The sequence below is a fragment of the Dermacentor variabilis genome, chromosome 1, assembly GCF_050947875.1.
Source record: "Dermacentor variabilis isolate Ectoservices chromosome 1, ASM5094787v1, whole genome shotgun sequence".
Classification (NCBI taxonomy): domain Eukaryota; kingdom Metazoa; phylum Arthropoda; class Arachnida; order Ixodida; family Ixodidae; genus Dermacentor; species Dermacentor variabilis.
In genome coordinates, this window is record NC_134568.1 from 233,962,673 (window position 1) to 233,985,558 (window position 22,886).

The 22,886-nt window shown below is 42.6% G+C and overlaps 1 protein-coding gene across 2 annotated transcripts in view; it reads left to right on the top strand.

Moving 5' to 3' along the window:
* PIG-T (phosphatidylinositol glycan anchor biosynthesis class T) overlaps positions 1–22,147 on the top strand; it is a 32,920-nt gene extending 10,773 nt beyond the window's left edge. For both annotated transcript variants that reach the window (XM_075671099.1, XM_075671103.1), the window contains exons 5-11: positions 2,121–2,208; positions 3,722–3,816; positions 4,506–4,707; positions 9,971–10,126; positions 17,434–17,683; positions 20,934–21,122; positions 21,883–22,147. In XM_075671099.1, the coding sequence (XP_075527214.1) occupies positions 2,121–2,208; positions 3,722–3,816; positions 4,506–4,707; positions 9,971–10,126; positions 17,434–17,683; positions 20,934–21,122; positions 21,883–22,024 (1,122 nt within the window). In that variant the 3' untranslated portion in view covers positions 22,025–22,147. The remainder of the gene's footprint in view (positions 1–2,120; positions 2,209–3,721; positions 3,817–4,505; positions 4,708–9,970; positions 10,127–17,433; positions 17,684–20,933; positions 21,123–21,882) is intronic.
* The last annotated feature ends 739 nt before the right edge of the window (positions 22,148–22,886 follow it).

The window sequence follows — 22,886 nt, forward strand, 5'->3', positions numbered from 1 at the left end:
GCTCAATAAATTTTTTTTTATATGTGCAAACTAAAAAGCATGTATACACATGTGCAAAAAAAAATAAACAGTGTATATGTCACATTGCAAAAACCAATTCTCCACTAATTTTCTTACTTTGTCCCCATAAGCATATGCTATGCATTTGAGAAATGCCATATGCTATCGTTCGGTATTTTCATTAGACAGACATGCTGCAGTGGTAAAGACCATATTATAAGTTATGGTGATGCTTTCCACTGGGCTGTTGTAAAAGAGCATGCAAAAGTTGCATTAACCCATGCTTCTTTGCATTTTTCACGCTTTTCAGCTCAGAATGTATCATTTGTGCTTTGTGATAAACAACTGAGCACTTACTTGCATGCAAGCAAAACAACAGGCTGCATGTAGTAGTAGTCATAATTAGATATTTCACATGTGCTCACCATTACTCATTGTTGATAATAATGTGAAACTTCCTTATTTAGGCAATAAATTTTATCTTAGAGGTACTGCAGCCACTATAAGACAGAAGTTCAAAGCAAGATGGAAACTTGAAATGATGAGCAGTAGTCCAACAAGGAATGTCACTTTAAGGCAGTGTTTCGACTATGGGACTTGTCTTTGTTAGGGCAACTACTACTTTCCTTAGCAGCGTTTTTATGTACATGTAGCTCACTCTCCCCCATCTCTCATAGAGGAGAAGGAGGAGAATTGGCTGGAGCGTGGGTGTGGTGTAGCTAGCATAAAAAACAGAAAGAAAGAAAAGTTCGAGATTCTTTTTAAAAAAAGGAAGCCACTAAAGCAACGCAACAGCACCCTTGTTCCAAACCCATGTTCTGGCAGTGTTGCAATCGTCTCTGTCTGCCATGCCAGACCTAAGAATCATGAAAGTTGCAAATTCCAGTTACTTTAGATGTCAATTTTTGACCCTAGTCAGCTGGAAATGCTTATCCATTCCTGCAGCCTCTACACTGAATGCTTGTGCTTCAGGTTGCAAATGTGCAGAGCATTTAATTTTATTGTGCATCAACACACAGTCATTTGATCAAGAGTTGTTTGTACAGTCGACTGATTCTTTAACAGTACCGCGTGAGTGGCAACTGGCCGGCCAGTCAGCAGCACCTTCTAACCACGCGAAGTGATGAGATCAGCAAGAGTAGCACATGCGCACGAAATTCACTGATAAGCCGGGGAGCTTGCACCAAGTTAATCATGCCAAGGGCTGTGTCGTGCTGGTGAAAAGAGCCTAGCAGATGAAACTTGCGCTTCCAGTCAGCCGACACTTGCGTGGTACTGGTAAAGAATCGGTAGACTGTACTTAGGTTGCCTTCAGATTAATCACCTTAACTTATTCTAAATTAGGTTTTGTTTCCATAATGTACTTTACTATGTGTGCACCACTACATGATACATTTTGTTTATCTTAAATAATATTTGGAACATCTCCAAGCATTTCTGAACATCGTACCCCCTCCCCCTCACACCTTTTGTAATACTCCGCAAGAGGCCTTTAAGGGTACAATAAATGATGGAGATGATAATGGCTTACATTTTTTGGTTTTACTTTAGTACATAAGGAAACAGACTCTCTCCGTGCATCTAGTAGCGTGCAACTACTGTATTTTATTAGTCATCGTCATGATTGTACAAGTTATCACCTTACACTCACTACTAATTTTCAAGCTACCCAGTTGATTGGAAATTGTTGTGGACGACATTATGTGCACTGACTCACATAAATTAGCTTGCCTTGCCACTTTGTTTTCATACAACCTTTTTCTTGCTTTAAAAATGAAGATACAGTATTTTTTATTTTAGTCAATATTGAGTAAATCTTTCTCTGAATATTCACATGGGATTGAACTCAAAATATTTACTATTTGAGCACCCCCTACTGAAAAACATGTTTTGCACTATGCAGTTGTGTGCTGCTGCTCACAGCATTTACATATGTGTAACTATCAGTAAGGTTCCATTGCTGGTAATAAGCTGGCAATTTGTTGTTCTGTACATGCCCTATTCAAGAATTTCATCCTTTCTTTCTAAACATCTTTCGAAGTTCAAGCATTAATAGTGGCCAATTTGAGCATACGACAAATAAAAGTAATTGTCACATTCTTTCTTTTCTTTGATATCAGGATGAAGATTGTGTGCATGCCACCCTGGAGCTCCAGATGTCAGTGTCATTGGTGTTTGATACTGTGGCAGCACAAAATGGATACCAGAGTAAGCCGACAACAATCTAGTATTAATAATAGTTTCTTCTGGTGTCTTCTAAAAGTGGTCACTGTAGCAGAGCTCATGTGGGGTAGCTTCTCGTTTTTTTTTTTTTTTTTTTTTTTACCCGTCTTGCTCTTCTATCTACTGTGTTACAGTGTAGTGAAGCATAGTTGTGCTGTTGCTATGTTAGTATATACTGAAATATACTGCTTTATTATTACACCTTCTGGCTAGGGTGCTTCAAATAAAAGTTCCAGTTCCTCATTTTTTTTGTGTGTGTGTATTGAACTGCAAACCAGCCAGGAGGGGGGGGGGGTCAACACACAAATAATGTTTTCTTTTCATAGGATCATTCTGTCGTTTTGAATGGTACATTCAACCATTTTGCATTTTGAATACATTAACGAAAAATACACGAGCCAACGACACAGCCTATCACGATTGCCAAACATTGCCTGGATAAAAAATGCAGTGCTTGCCATTGTCAAAATGCATGTGAAACATGCGATAGCAGTTTGAATCTTTGTCAGCCAATAGGAGAGCTCCTGTGTGCACGTGACTGCAGTAACGAATTCCGCTGGCACTTTTTCCTATCTTGCTTTGCTTCTTTTGCTTTTAGTTTTGCACGGCAAAATATGGTGTTGCAGCTATCTGAAGCTTCGATCTCTTCTCTTTACAACGATACCAAGATGGTGGCATTGCATCAGCAGGAAGCTTAATGATCCGCTATGTGATTGCACCTTCTGAAGCCCGATTTCCTACCCAATTTTTCTCAACAGCACACTAGAAAAGTGCAGTTTTCTCACATTATACTTCAGATTTCTTTTAAATATTTCCCCGCATGATAAAGGAGCACTTGGGAATAACGAAAATAAAAAAAATAAGAATGAGAATTTTCACCAAATCAACTATTTTAATTGCCGAGTACCCCTTCAAAGGGGTGGACAGTATACTGGACTAGTAGGCAGAGCTTCCCCTTAGGGAGAACCCTGGCTTGAACAATTTCTGTGTCCAAAATTAGTTGTTTTGTGGTTCAGCTGAAGGATGTTGGATTATCTATATAAACTTTTGCAAGAAACTCTCTACACTTGTGGAAGCAGCTTTAGGGTGTGTAGAAAGCCTTTTTGACCATTTTGCACAGGTATATAGCACTTTTCTTTTTTCATTAATATATAATGTGTAAAATTATGCAGCTGGGCTCTCCCACTCAACCAGAATTCTACCATGAAGGTGGCAGCGCTTGTGCCTCAAGCATTTAAAGGCAAAATGTAGCTGCGTACATAGTAGTTCTTGCTTTCTTTTTTTTTTCTGTGCCTAGCTTTTTGGTGCCAGCTTGCTGTCTACTCTGAGCTGCTCCTCTAATCTAAGTGGCTCTAGCAGCCACCGCTAAGAGTCTACTAGCAGAACTTTGTGTACCTTACTTGAATTAGTCCTCTCCATCAGTACAATAATTTTTGTAATGAAGTTAGAATTCCAGAAACCTTTTGCATTCACTGTAGTTTTTATTGTTGTGTTTCAGCATGGTCTCTCAGCAAGTTATTTGGAGCTGGAATCAAGACTTCGTGCCCTTTATCATCCATGAGTACCATCTACGTTGATATATCTAATAATGGTGTAAGTTACAAACTAGATTTATCATTTGTTTCTTCTAACAGTGATTTGCCCAGTGTTCTTTTATTCTTTGATAGAGTAACAATGTATTTAACTCTTTTCTTACCATGGAGAAAATGGCACTTTTGTGAAGGCTTTAAGGATAGATGGATAGGTACAAAACTTTAATGAAAATCCTGAGGTACGCGACTCAGCTTGTTGCGGGCTGCTCCCACGTTGGGACAGTCAGGCCATGCCCGACTGTTGAAAAAAGGCCATGCAGGCCTTTGCAGTCAGGCCATGCCCGACTGTTGTGTTAAAAACACAAAGGACATAGAAAAAGAAACACATACCACACGCACATGTGGTATGTGTTTCTTTTTCTATGTCCTTTGTGTTTTTAGTGCTCTAAGTTTTTATTATAATACATTACCAACTAGCCCACCTATCCATTCTTTTAGAGCCTTTAAGAAAATACCGCTCACAGTGAAGCAATTTTCTTGTCCCTGTGAATTTGCTTTAATAAGGGTTTACTGTACTTTCCTTGTTCTTCATTGTCATCAGATTTCTTTCATCTTGCTTGTTTGTTTCTATGTTAGTAAATTATTTATTGAAATTTACATGCTGCATACCTGCTCTCAGTTGGCAAAGTGCACATTCTGCGCCCACAGTGCTGCTGTGATAATGGTGGCTGTACTTGATGTTGGGGGCAGAGTGTAGGAACGTACCGGCTTAGTCCTGAGCCCACACAGCTGGTAGTCTCTGGAGAGGGAGCTCACCAGCGCAGCCTGGCAATTTATGACCTCAAGCACCACGTGGCCCAGGGGCGTCTCAACCTAGCTGCCCAGTATGAGAAGCCCCACATCTTCTGGCTTATCCCAGAGCCGCCCCTGCACATTACCCGCTACATTCAGGGTAAGCTGAGAGGCACTGTCACCCATGCTGAATTGTGCAAATTGTTTTGCCCCTTCAAAAAACTTTTTGTTTGCACCACGGACCGTTGTCCTCTTAAAATTTGCCATTTTATGGTTCTTCTTCTTCTTCTTCTCTCTCTCTCTTTTCAATAGTGATTTCATGTCGATTTTTCCAAGTCCAGGATGTGTTACACAGCCATGTCATAACTCAACAATTAGCACATTGTGCCCGACTGGACATGATGCTGATAACTGCATGAAAGTGTCACACTGTATTGTTATATAAAAGCCTCACTAGAGCTTTGGTAAATGCAGTGAGGGGAAGGTGCCACTAGGTATCTCCTGCAGTATTTTCCTTTAAGGAACAAACAGGCCTATGTAGCTCTGCTCCTGGCAGCACTTTTGATTCAGCACTTGCATAGAAACACTGATGGCATGCTCACCTTTAAAATGTCATTTCTCTAAGATTGCTGCAGCCTTCTGGTTAAATTGTCACATTAAAAGCTAGAGGAAGAAAACAGGGCACTCAGGCGAGAGCTAGAAATTAGCAGTAGAGCGCGCGAAGAGCAGGACGCAAAAATCAATGGACTAATGCAGGAAGTACAGGACCTCAGGTCAGGTAGCGCTCCCAGGCCGCCATCAACACCCCCGCAAAGTCAACCTACCGAAATGACTCAGGCCAACCTCACCAAGTTTATAGCAGAAATACAGCAAGCTATCAGCAGATAACCATGCAGAGAACAGAAATCCGCACCCTACGAAAACAGAAAATTACCGAAGGCGTCAAAGACAAGTTCAACCAGAGACGCCCGGCGTTAGAAAACTACAGTACTAGAGACGACGACCCCGAAATTTAAGCATGGACAGTACAACCAAAAGAACTAAAAAAGAAGAAAAACTAGAAATATGGCAGTGGAACTGCAGAGGATGTAGAAGAAAACAAGCACTACTACAACAGTACATCAACACACAACTAACTCCACCCGACGTAATAGCTCTAAAAGAAACAGGGATTACCCCAACACTACAGGGCTACACGTGCTACGAGAATCCGGAGGAAGGGAGAACGGCAATCCTAGTCAACAAAACCCTCATCGCTATAAGCCATGACAGGATAGCCGACACAGACGTAGAGCACGTAATAGTCGAAATCATACCAAAAAAAAAAAAAGAAGGGAGGAAGCATATTCATCGTAAATATATACAGCCCCCCGAGACAAAGCAGGGCGAAATTCGACGCGCTGTTCAAAGGAGCAGACAAGCTGGCTAAAGGAAATGCACTAGTCATACTGGGAGATTTCAACGCCAGAGAGGAGAGCTGGGGATACACGAGAACGGATCAAAAGGGAAGAGCGGTAACCGAGGCAGCTGACAATATCGAGTGTGAACTCATCACGGAAGCTGATACCCCTACGAGAATCGGGAACAGCGTGAACAAGGACACCTGCCCCGATCTCACGTTCGTCAAAAGAACAGGGCAAGCGGAGTGGGACAACCTAATGGAAAACCTTGGTAGCGACCACTATATCCTCAAGACGCAAATCACAATAGCAGACAAAATTAGACGACAAATAGGGAAAGCAAACATAACAGACTGGAAAGCGTTCAGAAAAGCATGTGGCGATACAATAAAAAGCATCGAATCTATAACAGACTGGGGGAACATGCTCAAAGAAACACAACGCAAATTCACCAAAGAAATTGAGCGTACGCCGCAGACGCCGGACGTGGACTCTAGACTTCTCAGACTATGGGAAGCCAGTAAGGGGCTCACAAAAAGGTGGAAAAGACAGAAATACAACAGAAAGCTCAAGCTAAAGATCGCGGAAATCACGAAAAAAGCAGAAGAGTACACGGCGCAGCTAGCGAAGCAAAATTGGCAACAATTTAGTGACTCTCTAAACGGAACCTTGAGCACTGCAAAAACATGGCGCGTACTCAAGGCACTCCTAGATCTGGCAAAATCAAAGACCGAAAACAACAAAGTCATATACCGACTGGTGCACCAGTACGAGGGAACAGACTCGGAACTATTGGACAAAGTACGCAAAAAGTGCTACGGCGACGGCGACGCAGCAGCCTACACAGAGCGCTACAAAGGAGAAGAAAATGGAAGGCTGGATAGACCCATCACCCAGGAAGAGGTGTACGCGGTGATAAGAAGCGCAACAAAGAACACAGCCGCAGGTGCGGACAAGATCAAAAACGCGCTCATCCGCAACCTCGGAGATGAGCTAGTCTAAAAGCTAACCGAATACCTCAATGGACACTGGCAAGCGGGAACAGTACCAGAAGAATGGAAACACGCAGAAGTCATCATGATCCCGAAACCAGGCAAGAAACTTCAAGTGGAAAACCTCAGACCAATCTCTCTTACATCATGCCTAGGCAAGATCTATGAGAGAGTGGTTACGAGGAGGCTACAAAATCATATGGAAGAAAATGAGCTGTACCCCCACAGCATGTTTGGTTTCAGAGCCAGGCTCTCGACCCAAGATGTACTGCTGCAAATCAGAGAAGAGGTACTGAGAAATATCCCGCTCAACGGAGAGCACATCATCATGGCACTGGACGTCAAAGGCGCCTTTGACAACGTAAGCCACGAAGCCATCCTGACAGGCCTAGACAACCTAAATTGCGGCATGAAAATACACAGCTACGTCAAGGCATTTTTGTCCAACAGAACAGCAACAATCTGCCTGGGCGAGCTGAGATCCGAAAAGTTCAACACCCCTAACAAAGGCACACCGCAGGGATCAGTCATCTCACCCATCCTGTTCAATGTTGCCATGATTGGACTGGCCCAACAACTAGACCAAATCGACGGCGTACGCCATGCCATGTACGCCGACGATATCACTGTATGGGTCACCAAAGGCTCACTCAGGGAAAAGGAAGAAAGATTACAAGAAGCTGCGACATGCATAGAGGAATATGTCAAGGCAAGAGGTCTAGCCTGCTCAACGGAGAAGTCCGAGCTCCTAAGAGTATGGCGAGGCAAGAAGAATCGCACCGTTCCAGAGGAAGTAAACATGAAGTTGAACATCCACCTCAAGGGACAGCCAATCCCGGAGAAGACGCTCATCAGGATATTAGGAATGTGGATACAATCGAACCAACGATGTACCCACACCCTAACACTACTTAAAACTGCAGCCAACCAAGTGGCCCGCATGATAACGCGGGTCTCGTGGAAAAGACACGGCAAACTGGTCAGAAGCCTGGTGGTCAGTAGAGTGACGTACAGCCTCCCGTACTACCACTGTACGAAGCACGAAATGCAACAAGCAGACACAATCCTGAGGAAAGCCCTCAAGACGGCGCTCCACCTACCGCAGTCAACATCGACCGACAAACTCCTGGCCCTGGGGCTACACAACAGTCTCGAGGAGCTCCAAGAAGCGCAGATAATCGCGCAAATGCAAAGACTAAAGCTATCGGCAACGGGCAGAAGACTCCTGAGCAGATACGGTGGTGAAGCTACCATAAAGGAGACACAAAGCACGGAGACGATACCGGACGAATACAGAAACACCATCAAAGTAGCACCGATATGGACCCGAACCTACACATGGCACGAAGACAAGCAAGAGCAGAGTATGTACAAAGAACACTGACAACTAGACACGACACACTGTACGTAGACACCGCTACCTACACTCAGGACAGAAACCACATGAAAAGCAAAGTCACAACGGTGATCAACTCGGACCTAAAAGAAATCACCAGCATATCAATTCGGAACTGTACGGTAGTTGAGGCCGAAGAGGCAGCCGTGGCTCTAGCGGCAGCGGAGGACTACCGATCCAACAGGTCCTTAACCATACTCACAGACTCACAAGCAGCATGCCGCAACTACCTAAACGGCAGAATCAGCCACAGCGCGCTCCGCATCCTCCGCTCAAGTGGCAAAACCGTCAACAACCAGGCCAAACACACGATAGTTTGGGTGCCGGGACATACCGACATTACGGGAAATCAGGAGGCCGATAGGATAGCTTGAGGGCACGCAACAAACCGAGCATCCAACAATCCCGACCCCGCTGAGGAACCCGAGCCGGTAGCCCAAAGCTATTCAGAGATACTAAACTACTACAGAGGCATCAGACGAAAATACCCGCCCCCTCACAAACAACTAAATAGAGAAGATGCCCTAGCATGGCGACAGCTACAAACGGGAACATTCCCGTGCCTAAACATGTTAAGCAAGATCTACACCACGCAGTACGAGAGCAAGTGCCCATGGTGTGGAGACAAACCAACCCTATACCATACCACATGGACTTGCCAGAAAACAGAAGGGCTAGCCATAATAAAAAACCCGAGTGCGGAACAGTGGGAGAGGATGCTATCCAGCGACATCCTGAAAGTCCAACAAGGACTAGTAAGGCGTGCACGCAGGGCAGCTACCCTCAGCGGAGCCCTGGACTAGGGGAACCGACCCTGGAGAGAAGATGGAAGACTCCATCTGAAGCCGCAAAAATCACTGCAAAATAGAGCAAATCAACGTTTTTCATCATCATCATTACCAACACTTTGAAATATAATGCATTCACAAATTCAAAGGTGTAAAGACAATAAGTGAACAAAAGAGGATGGTGAAAAATCTGCAAACTGCTGTAGCTTCAAGTAGTCATTGGTGTTACTTTGTGGATTGTCTCACTTAATACTAATGTACATACACTTTACAGGCTGCATATTATGACATAGTGGTAATAGTGTGCAAGTTTTAGGAGCATGAATGATGTTAAATGCTACAAACTCATGTTTAAAAAAACAAACTTGAAGGTAATGTGCCTGGTAAGTGTAACTAGCAATTCTTGAACTGAATTCTAGGAGTTTACTTGAACTGACTGCTAGCGAATATTATGAGATATTATAACCGTTTTGAAAGATCCCCCAAGATGTATTTAGTGCAGAAACCCAGTGACAATGTATTAAAAACAGTGGTCTTCAGAACAGTCACCCAGCCACAGTTTACAAAACATGGTAGCCATGAAGGGTCTGAATTTTATTACTGCCTAAGTGCACAGCATGAAACTGAAATGTACATTACTGTGGTTGCACATGAAACTGCAGCGCTCCTTACTTCTGTGATGCCTGTGTTGCTCACAAGAAAGTTGCTTCCTAACGGCTGTCACATCCTTTTTTTGCCTTTCATGGTTGCTAAAATAACTTTATCTAGAATTTTGCGTAAGATTTATGCATGAATGGTACTGGCAATAGATGCCTAAAGCTCTATGAATAGTTGTTTTATATTTCAGGTTATGGTCTTGAGCGAGGTGGAATAGTCAATCGTATCCAGAACAATCACCCTACAAAAGCGGTCCGAGCTGTGCTGCTTGACATCATTCCCTGGTTCCTCCGCGTGTACCTGCATACATTGAAGATTTCTTCAGGTCCAAGGCAGCTGAAAGCAGGTACTTCAGCCATTCTGGGTTTATTTCAGTTAACTGCATTTTCACTAATTCAAGCAAGACTTTAACTACACATTCAGCAATAGGCTCAAGATGTTAAAATATCAGAATTTGGACTAAACAAGCACTTTCTGAGAATGTAATTCTAAACTAAAAATGTGTACTGGTTTACAAACCTGTTATACTTACTATAAAATATAATTTTTGAACTCTCAAGGTTTGTCCGCAAGTAGTTCATGAACACAAGATATGGAAAGTTTCTCGTTTTAACCTAAGAAAGCTCAAACACCATTCCACATCAAGGAAAGTTAGAACAAATTGACCACTGGTATTTTTGGCCACAGATAGTCCATTCATACTAAAGAAGTAATGAATATCATAAGAAGCCAACAAACACTGACACCACGGACAACATAGGGGAAATTACTTGGGCTTAATAAATGAAATAAAGAAACGATAAATTAATAGAAATGAAAGTGAATGAAAAAACAACTTGCCACAGGTGGGGAACGACCCCATAACCTTCACATTTCGCGTGCGATGCTCTACCAATTGAGTTACCACGACGCCGTTTCCCCATCCACTTTCTTGGGTATTTATGTGTACTAGTAGAACCCCGGGAGTGTTAGCAGGCGGCACCACTCACAGACCTTGGCGGCGGATGTGGAACATCCTTCTGCCGCAGGCATCACGAGAACATGATCTTTTTGAGTGAAGGTGACTGGCCAATAAACCCACGCATGCTACCTGAAGGCCTTCAGCACTGACACCAAGGACAACATAGGGGAAATTACTTGTGCGTAATAGATGAAATAAATTGAAATAAATGAAATAATTTATTTATTACGCACCAGTAATTTCCCCTATGTTGTCCTTGGTGTCAGTGTTTGTTGGCTTCTTATATGACTAATGGAAATCGAGCCCCTCAGTTATCCCCTTTTTTTTCGTTTATTACATAATGAGGGTCTCGAATCCGGCAACATTGATGCCTTCAGGTAGCATGCGTGGGTTTATTGACCGGTTGCCTTCACCCAAAAGGATCACATTCTCGTGACGCCTGCGGCAGAAAGATGTTCCACGTCCGCTGCCAAGGTCTATGAGTGGTGGTGCTGGCTAACATTCCCAAGGTTCTACAAGGAAACATAAGTACCCAAGAAAGTTGATGGGGAAACGGCGCTGCAATAGCTCAATTGGTATAGCATCGCATGCGAAATGTGAAGGTTGTGGGTTTGGTTCCCACCTGCGGCAAGTGGTTTTTTCATCCACTTTCATTTCCATTAATTTATTGTTTCTTTATTTCATTTATTAAGCCCAAGTAATTTCCCCTATGTTGTCCTTGGTGTCAGTGTTTGTTGGCTTCTTGTGATATGACTAATAAAAGTCGGGCCCCTTGGTTAATCCCCTTTCTTCTCGTTTAAAAAGGTAATGACTGTTATTTGAGTTATAACGTAATCTGTATTGTAAATTAATAGGGGGTTTTCTGAACTATATTTGATGGAAACTTCACTCCGGCATATAAAAACGTTACTATGGGCTTTGCGTCATATTCAGCATTTTAAAATATCGAACTCAGCCTATCAAAATGGTAAACTGGGCTTTGTGGGGCTAATATATGTCCTTGTTTTCGTACACAGTAAAACCTTGTTAATTTGGACTCAGTTAATTCAAAATCCCGGATAATTCGAAGGTTTTCTGTGGCCTCATATTTTCAAATGTAAATTTGATCGGAGAGTTCAAACCGGCGGCCTAGGCCAACCCGGTTAATTCGAAGGTTTGGGGTGCTATGCGGCAACTCCCAATCCCCATTTCACTACAAACCCGACGAAACGACGGCCATTCGGAGCCGCGAGGCAACGCCACATAGCAAACATGATTATTTATAGACGAAGTGCCCGACCCATAGTACTGCTAGCAAAAGAATCTGTCCACGGTACGTCCCGCGCACCGCTGAAACGCGCGCCTGCAGAGGAGAAGACGTGCTTCACTGCAACGCAGCGGGCATACCTGTTTTTGTCACGTCCTCTCGTCCCCAACTCCTCACGTTCCTCGCAGTCACAGCGGTCGCAGCGTCAGCACATGTTCTGTGCCGCTGCCACTGGCTGCCGTTAACCCATTCTCTCTCCGCGCCTGCAGCGGCGTGTGTGCACGCATCGCCGGTCTGCGCCATTTCTTTGTGTGTAGTGGTTAGGGGTGTTTCAGCTAGCGTGGGGTTCTTTTTCTTTTTTCTGAACTGTGCAGAATGGCCAGTGAGCAAAGATGCCAAAGTATAAGACTTTAACGCTGCAGCAGAAGTTCTGCTTGATTCAAGAAGCGGGTAAGAACATGTGTTACAAGATTGAGTTGGCTGAAAGGCACAGCGTTCCCCTCTCGACGTTGTCAACAATATTGAAGAACAAGTCGAACGTACTGGAGGCCTACAGCAAGACATATGCTTCGAAGCGGTTGAGAGTACGGGCTCCCACATACCAAGATGTGGAATCAGCTTTACTTCGCTGGCTGCAAAAAGCAAACGCAGCCCACCTTCCCGTCAATGGAACAATACTGCGAGGAGAAGGCCAACGACTTGGCTCGACAACTTGGGCACGAAGAGTTCAAGTGTAGCAATGCAGGGCTCAGCTGTTATAAGAGCGCAATAATTTGACCTTTGTAGCCGTCTGTGGCGAGAGCGTCGTCGACGACTGGAAGAAACACACGTTGGCTCCGTTGCTTAGTGAGTACGGTGCAGGCGATGTGCACAGCTTTGAAAATGATCAACAAACGTGCTACTCAGACTTGGAGAGTGAAGCTACCGCTGATGCAACAATGTGCGATGACAGCGAGGACGACGACACTAACAAGCCCTCCTGAGCACCCGCTCTCGGGGAAGTTATAGGATCGCTGAACGTTATCCGCAGTTTTGTTGAGTGCCACGGTGGAAATTCTCAAATGTTGCACGTAGTTGGCCAACTAGAAAACATGACCTTTGGAGCCTCAAGCTACAGGACGCGGCAAACGAGCATCTCTGATTACTTTAGGTAATCCAAAGATCGCCGAATAAAGGTAGCGCATTCCTGCAGCGAAATTTTTTGCCTGAGTTGGATTTTTTTGTGTATTCGGTTAATTCGAAAATCCACTTAATTCTTAATTCCACTTAATTAAGATTTTTTGTAGTCCCAGTGACTTCAAATTAACAAGGTTTTACTGTATTTATAGAACTATTTTTTTTCTCTCAATAGTTTGTTAAGCAGGCTGGTCTATTATAACAGATACTTGTAATTTCCAATTTTTTCTTATGTCTTCTCTCACTCTTTGATGGTGGTGTTTGAGTTGGACCAGATTGCGTTGTTTTTAGTTGTGTTTTCTTGTGAGCCTGTTACTCTAAATTCTCCCATTCTTTTCATACTAATACAAAGTACATTATTGTAGTCTCCTGAGCTTGCAAATGGAACAGTTGTGAGCTCATATGAGCTGATCTTGAAATAAATTGTGCCTTAGCCACCTCTGCGCTGTGTAATATATTAACCTGACTTATGAAAACAAGGACCTAAAGCAAGGTTAATGATAAAGAGAACAAATTAACCGCCACACACATGTAATCTGCTTGTTTTCAATGTTTGCTTTTCAATATTTGCTTGAGAGTACATTTGTTGCCACCGTGTGCAGGACTGCCTAAAGTAAATTTAGGAATTACTCGGTGGCTGACACGATAGTGTTAGTTCACTCAGAAAGGCAGGTCACACGTGTGGAGAACAGCGGCCTTTTTTCTCATGACATTTCTTTGCAGCATTATAAAAGGTACATTAAGGGGCATTGATGAATCATTAGCAATGCCTGCAGTATTCATACCTTCGAGCTTGGGAAATAAACATTTAAGGGCCTTTAGAACTACTTATACAATTGACTTCTGTTAATTCGACCTTGGCAGGACTAACAGAATAGATAAACTTATCCGGCCAGACAAGTTAAAGAGTATGCTGAAAACAAAATGATAAAACAGACTGCTGCTTTATTTAGTATTTATTTTATTCTAATGCCCGCGAATCTAACGCACATCTAGTTTTTATGGGTTCAAAGTAATAAAAGCAATGTGCACTCAGATCTAACAGGCACTCGATTTTTTAACAAGGAAATGTAGCATGCCTCCAGTTCTGGAAATCAGAAAAAGATTAAACCAGTGAAGTTTACCCTCACAGAATGTAAATCCATTTACGTGTAATACCCGGTGTCACTCCCAGACAGCACTTAACGCTGTCTCTGGACCTCATGTCCTCCGTGCAGTCCATTGCATATTTGATATTACTCATCTCTCAAACGACTCCACAGCAACCGCAAATGGGATGGTGGCCCATGCTTAGAGTGACCGCTTTGCTTGTAGTTCATTCTTTGACGCACTTCTGAACGCCAAAAACATATGATGCCACTTTGTTGCCGCTAGTTTAGCATGTAAAATAGCTTAGTATAATAAAATGAGCTTTCGTAATCAAAGATTAAAAGTGGCTCGTCATCGTCGCCAACCTACATGAAAACATTTTGTCACCATGTTGTGGAGACGATAGCAATGAGTGTACACTGGCCCTCACGACATGCTGTCACAGACGCCACAAATGCGGTTATGGCATCATATCTAATTACACTGCATATGCAATTTCAGACCAGTTATTTAGAAAAATGTTCGTGCATTAAAATTCAGTAAATACAGTAATTATTAATTGCGAGCTGCCGTTATCGCTTGAATAGCTTCCTAGGGCAGGCCAAAAAATAGGCATTTTTGCCAGGAGACTTGTCTTCGACATATTCACTGTCCCCTAGCAACACTGAAACAAACACTGCAGCCTTTGGAATCAGGATTGACGGTCACCATTGGGTCACCATTGAGGTCACCATTGAGGTCAGGCAGGTTCGTGTTTACCAGTAAAGTTCTAATTATCCAGTGATGGCCCATTTTGGTATTGAAATAATTAGTTTTAGTCCATAGAAATATATTGGCAATGGGCTAGGACCTTCTGTCTGGGATCGAATCAACTGATAAATATAATTAGCTGGACTTGAAATAAAGAAAGTTCACCGTATATAGATGCCCTCTTACTATTTCTTTAAAGCTAGGGTGCACCATTTCAGATCATGAAATCGAGCATGCTATAGTTTATAATGTACAGTTCAGAAACTAAACTGGGTACCTAACATAATGTTATATTGATATCTACATGCAGGCAGGTTGTATTTAAAAAAGGCCCTTTTTTTTTTATGGAAGTAGTACACTTTAGCAACCTGTGCTTTACCAGACTTACACTGTGTGCATTATTTTTTCATGTGTTCTTTTTGTGTTTCATGCTACCTGATGGCCCACACACTCTCATGTTTCTTTCTTCTGTCCTCTTCTAAGACCTAATGAACAACTGAAGAACTTGAGGCAGAGGTAGTCAGTGTAAAGAAAGATTTGCAGCGTAAAAAGAATAAAGTGTGCAAATTAAGCCTGCCTCATCATCATTCAGCATCATTAAAGCATGTAAGTTGGCCGTGGTATGGTATGTTCTTTGTGAATCCTCTAGCAGATCTTATGTACAGGGTGCTCCTTTATGAAAGGGAAAACGCGAGCGCATGGCCTGTGCTCTGCGGAGGTTGCCTAGAGCGCCAGCAACAGGCAGCAAGGGGAAGCGCGTCCGCTTGTAGCGCTATCTATTGGCGGCCAGACTAAGCAGACACGGCTGAAAGGCAAGCGGCTGTGGACTGCCTCCCACGCCAGGTGGATGCGCAACAGACGCAGCGTCGCTGGTATCAAACCACACTTGGTATGCTGGCACATTGGAAACGTGGAAGGCCCATCATTTTCCTGCTAGTTAATAGGCACTCCCAGCGTATCTTAATCATTCTTTCGCGAGTACCGCAGCAAGATATGTTCGCAACGTGAAAAGTGTAATGCCTTATATCTGCCCAAAAATGCGTAATATGCCAAGTTGCGACATTTAATCATTATAACAGTGTAAATGTAGATGATTGGTACCTTTATAAGCGATGAGGAACAATTTAAAAAAATATTGATTAGCGAGAATAACATAGATGGTCCACAGAAAATGCATGGGGAAACCTATAGTAGGAGTGGGCCAACTTGAAATTTAGGGGTGGGCGAACTGGTAATATGGATAAATTTGGAGGTGGGCCAACTTTAAGTTTGAGCGTGGGCCAACTCAAATCTGGTAGTGGGTCAAGTTTAAATTTGGGGTTGGGCCAACTTAAATTTGGGGGTAGGCTTATGCACACTTTGACAACTCCAGTAGAATTTCTGCGTACTTTCTTGCAGTACGCAGCCCTGGCTACCCCCTCCCCCCATAGCGTGAATAAACTTCACCTGATTCAGAGTGGTTTAGGAGAGAAGTGCACTCAAGTGAAACTTTAGCTTAGGTAAATAAACTTAATTTTGTTATTTATTATTCAGGCTTAGTTATTTATATAATGACGACATTTGCTTAATTAATTACCCTTACTTAATGTTACGACAAAGACGTTTGTATATGTAATTAATAATTAAGATTACTTAATTAGGTCTAACTAATCTCAAGGTACCCTTAATTCTTGGTTAGGCTCTGTTCATTCGACCTTAGTAACTTTTGATTAGTCTAATAATTTACCATAAATTTATTTTAATTAGCCTTGATATTCCTAATTACACTCAATTAATCATCATTACACTTAAGTTTATCGTAACTAATCTTATTAGTCTTTATTAACCTTACACTTATACCTCTCTGTACTAACTATGTATAGTCAAAATCACAAATCAGATTAGTCATACGTAGTCATAAGGCATTCTCATATACACATTCGTAGGACCTCATGTGCACCTATGCATGCATTGCATTGTGTCACGCTTTAAAGACCGAAAAACGGACGGACAAAATTTCGAGGGAACAAGCCTTAGAATGCTTACGCATTAATATAGGCACGCCAGGAGAACCTAATAACGACCGGGCATATGTTGACGCTTCCACGTTTCCAGTGCGCTTGCATGCAGAAGGAATTGCGCTGCAGGCCCCACTCCTTGCACAACAGTGATGCGAGGAGGGGGGAACGGGGGTTCCAGCTAATTCTAGCAGGCGCTTGCGTATCGGTCATGCCTGGTTATTCTGGCCGCCAAGAGATGACGCCACAAGCAGAAGTGCTTCTCCTTGCTGCCTGTTGCTGGCGCTCCAAGCAGCCTCCGCAGAGCATGGACCATACGCTTGTGTGTTCCCTTTCATAAAGGACCACCCTGTACACAGCTCTCTGAAAACAGTATGCAAGTATTGTTCACATCTGAGTAGTCATCCAATCTTTTTTCATCCTTCTATCTCCAGAGCATGTCAGCTACCAGCCAGGTTGCGATCGAGAGAGACCACATCATTTGGAGCTTACCCTCATTCTCCCTCCGGCAGCAGAGACAATCGTGGCATATGAATTTGAGCGAGCCTTCCTCAAATGGACCGAATACCCTCCCGATGCCAACCATGGCTTCTATGTTGGGGCAGCTGTGCTTAGTGCCCTTCTAGATGAACCTGTTGCCAACTACAGTGGTGACATCTCACTCTGCCCCAGTCTGAGGCACTGGTCAGTAGTAGCACTTTCACAATACTTGTAGTGCACAACAGCTCTGCTTTGTGCCCTCTTAAGCTATTACCATTGTAGCTTGTGGCTGCTTTTGTCTAAAGGTTGCAGTATGTGTGCCTTTGTTTTTAGTTATCTTGCGCTACTGCTATCTATACCTCCATTCACTGGGAATGTGTGTTACAGTGTTACCTCCAGGGGCATAGAGGAAGTATTCATAAAGGCACCCTGCAACACTTCTTTAAGACCACTATTTCTGCTTTAGGCCTTTTTTAGCATGTCAAAGAACTAAGAGCAAAATAAATTGTGGTAATCAATGCATATAAAACCAAGCTATCAGTCACAGAAAGTTAAAATTACAAGAAAAATTAGAGTAACCTACAACTTGAATTGTCGCGGTTCTGAATGCCACATTTCACTCTCCCATGACTTGGTACGTGTGGCACCTAATAGCTTCGGGGCATGGATGTTACGTAATGAAAATTAGCACACCATGGTTGCCAGGCCTGCTCAGCTTGTTGACAGCATTCGCAATTGGGTGGCACACGATCCTATCTCAGAGGCCATGGCGTCACTTTTATGGTTACAACAGCTTCTACTAGGCAGCTTGTTGCACGCCATGTGCTCAGCATGTTGACACGTTGTTGTCATGGTTGCAACAATTTGCTTATGGCTGCATGATAATTAGGCGATACTTAAAATGCTTGTACAATGTAATGCCATAGTTTTTTTACAGTACTCACAATATTATGAGAATGTAAATCACGCAATACATTTTTTACCAATGGTTCCACACACTGATGTCACATCCATCGCGAGAATTGCATGAAATCACTGCATCATGATGCTGCTATCGGTGCCACCCAACAACCTTTCTTGGAAGCGTTGCAGGGCCCCTGTAAGCAGGAGAAACAGCACTGTCTCCTGCATCCCTATATAGTCACAGCACAGGGCACAGTGCTGAGCCACCATCTGTTGCATGAAGTTTGCTGGCAGCAAAAGGCATCATGTTGAGCATGCATGCTGGTTCCAGGTCATCCGCCACCTGCTGCTCCTTCATATCAAGGGAGGCGCCTATTTCTTGCACTTCTTCCTGCATCAAATGTTTAAAAATAATTATGATAGGGCTGTCAGTTAAAGGGCAACGTTTCTTTAAGTGTGAAATGTATTCACCAGAGCGTGCGTAGCTGCCTTCCTTTTGATTGGTGCTTTGCAATGACTTCATTACGGGCAATGTTGACAGTTTCGTGTTAACAGTACATACTATCAGTGCAAGAAAAGAAAGACGGCTATCCACACACTGATAAATACCAGATTATATCTGCTTAAAACAAGAAAAATAATATTGTTAGTTTCCCTGTAACTGACATTCATTGCATAATTAAGGCGTTTGAAGCCAACGGAGAACTAGGTTACGAAAAGATCCTGACAGATGCCAAACTGTTACTTCTATGATTGAGGTAAGACAACCACCATGTCAGGTGTAGGGTATCTTGTGCAATAATAAATTAGGGTATTTACTGTTATTATTAAGTTAATTTTATTTAGAAGTCACTGCTTAGTGTTTTTGCTCCATGCTTTAGTTGTGTTAAGTGTTCATAGCCACTGCTTGTAACTGTTATCTCTGAGCCAGGCAATAGGCCACATATTGTTTAACACCTTTGTAGGTGTTTGCCAATGAGGATAACACTAAAAAAAAAGTAGATGCGTTGAGTGTTCTTTGCCTATTTCTATGTGTTTTGGGTGTCTGCACAAAAGATCATAATTATGGAAGTTTACAAAAACAGATGAAACAGTGTCTTCAAGGCATGAGATAGCTTGTCACGCCCTACCCTTGTTAAATCAATTAGAGCATTGTCTTCAAAGGTCATCTACCTGCACACTTACACAGCACACAAGTGAGTGGCTTTGTGGCTTCAGCAGATGTCAACTCGTGGATTGCTACTGGTAGTTAGTTGCGCAGGCTGCATGACATGTTATTCGGGTTGTATCTACTAATAACTGTTGCTCAAGCACCAGTCGCTCATGCTTTTATTGAAAGATGTGTATGAAATTATAAAAATTTCGTGAAGCATTTTTTTTCCAACTTCCATAGATGAGCATATAGCCAATCTGAACATGCTTGAAGCACCATGTGTCGTTCTGCTGCACCAGAAACCATACATTTCCTGCTCGCCTTGTGGTGAAATCGTTGGGCTGCCTTAGAGTGCTAGCACAGGATAACAAATTCTACTCCTCAGTACTTCTTTCTCTGTACCTCCAGTTAATGCAGCAGTGGTGCTGTTTGTGTGTTCCTCTTGTGTGTCACTTGGTACCTTGCACACTGTTGATTTAATTATGTGCCATGACCACATTGTATCTAATGAACCAGTTTCACAAAACATTTTCTTTATTTCTTGTGTACAACTACTATTTAGGACATTTGCTAAACGTTTTGAAGCCACTGAGTGTGACTGATGCTCGTAATAAGCCACTTGATGGGACACATATGCGGCTTTCAGTGGTTTAAAGCCCTAAAGCCTAAGAAAGACAGTCCTTCTCGATCTCTTCAGATTATCAAACATGCTGTGAGAACCCCAATGCAAGGCCATGTGACAACTCTTGTCACTCACATGCTGGCTTTGAAACTTCCAGCAGAGAGTGTACAAGAAAGCAGGTGCTGTCACACAGAGTGGACAATAATCAGAACTATTTTACAGTTGCTTACTTGTATGTTATTCCTCCCATATAATGATTCAGTAATATACTGTAAGTACTCTTGGAGTACCTCACTGTAGTGATGGGGCACAGATCACTTCATAATGTTTGCGCTATTTTCCCATACCAATATGCGTGAAACATGTATAGTATGTATATATGCTCTTCAAAGTATGTGTCAGTGCTTTCCTAGCCCTCATATTGTATCCTGCACACATGTGAAGGGTGCACTTTCTTAACTGCACATTGTTCTGACAAGGCTGCTCTATAGGAAAACTGTCATGGTGGTTAATTGTTCATTATGAAATTTTATATGCCAAAACCACGATATAATTATGAGGCACGCCGTAGTAGGCGACTCCGGATAAATTTTGACCACCTGGGGTTCTTTAATGTGCACCCAATTCACGGTACACAGACATTTTTGTATTTCACCCCTATTTGCGGCCACCACGGCCAGGTTTCGATTCTGCACCCTTGGTCTTAGCAGCGCAACGCCAAAGCCACTACACCACCTTGGTCGATGGTGGTTGTATGTATACATTTTATTTTTCAGTATTACTGGAACAGCGTCGGCATTTGACGCAAAAGACGGTCCAGGAAAGCAGTTCGTCCGCATCTACACTGAGACCTTGTTGGTATCCCTGCCTACACCTGACTTCAGCATGCCATACAATGTCATCTGCCTGGCATGCACTGTAGTTGCTTTGGCCTTTGGTCCCATACATAACATAGCCACCAATGCGTGAGTGGTATTTTCTTATTCATGTTTTTGTGTACCCGACAAACTGTGTTGCTTGCTGTGTTGCTTGCTTGGAATGATGGATGGTATCATAATGCTAAGCTTCAAAAAGCTTCAAAAGTTCATCTTTGATTAGAATTGCTGTGAGGACTTTTGTCACAGATAATTGGCCATTTCTTTATAATGAATTCATTGCATAACACATCTCTTGCAGGATGTGTATCATTGTTTATGTCATGTTGTTTTCATGGTTTATTCTGTTTCTCTTGTCAGCATCAAAGCTACTGTCACTGATTCTCGCATTCTGTCTTAAACCATATGAAAAGTATGATGTGAAGAATTAGGTTTATGGACATTTGCCAGTGTCATATAGTTCGTAACCTTGATATTAGGCGCTCTGTGGAAAAGGAAATTTTCTCTATTACTTTACACAATGTAACTTCTGGAATAACTATTGTAAAATATTTGTGTGCTCACATCTGATGCCATCTGTCTTTTTAGGAAAGCATGCTAGCTAGACATAAAGCCATGACAATCAGATTCCACCTACTTTAAGCAGTAATTGTATGGCTGCAGTAAATATGATGCTTGTTTTTAAGATAGTATTACTTGGTGTTTCTTTACGGTGAAGATAAAGTCCTTGTACAATATGTCTAAATACCTATACTAAAGTACTTGCTATGTAAAAATATTTCAGTTCTTTATAAGGTGGTTTGATCGTCCTGAACCTGCTTGTACACATATATCTCTGCTGTCTCTGCAGGCTGACCATTGTTGAAGCAAAGAAAGGAAGTGGGGGACTGCTACGGCATTTGGCAACCAAGGCAAAAGGATTGTTCCGTAAAAGCTCTTCAGAGAGTTCTGGAGGTGGCGACAGTTCTGATCAAGACAAGAAGAACAAATAACTTAGGCTTTGATTATTTATATTTACTAATTACCACTTTTGTGTGCATATTTGTGCATGTAACCTGTGCATAACAGGCTACACAAGTTCAGTTACCGTGCTAATAAATTTTGCTTTTGTTATTGTTCGGTGTTTCACTTGCCGCAGGGCAGGCACCAGGTGTTCATTGTACCTTGCTACTATCACCTTTGTGAGCAGCATCACTGGTGGCAAACGAAAAAACAACATGCCAGTGGTTTGAGCCAAATCCATGACTTTGGCGTTATGCGGAGGTTGCGGGTTCAGCCCCTACCGGCAGCAAGTGCACTCTTTGTGCAAGTACTCATCAACGGCTTGAGTTCAATACAACTATTATAGTTTATGACGAGTAAGGAATGCAGAAGTGCCTCCCGAAAATGCTAAATGTGCCTGCTCTTCGTTTGTCCATTACTCAAGTAATAGTTCCCTTGCAGATGCTGTCAATACAAAAAAAGGAATGCACAGAAGTGCATAGACGGGAAAGAGCAGCAGACACAAGGCTAGCACTAACTCGCAACTAAACTTTATTTGTAGCATACATTTAAATAAACAAGGGAGGTGCACAGACCGTACCGCACATGAGTCCAGGAATATCACAGTCATCATTCAGTGCATACATAAAACCAAATCACAGCATTCTTTCTAAAAACATTTATTCATTGCTGTGCAACCACCTTCTCTCTTACCTACATCCTCTCCCGTCACCGGCGGCTGCTTTTCCTAGAGTGACTTAAATTGCTTAAAGGGACAATAAAACGAAACAATAAATCAGTTTAGACTAATAAAGCATTGTTTGAGAACCCTGCTGGCAGTCATTTAAAAAAAATAGTTTATTACATGAGAAA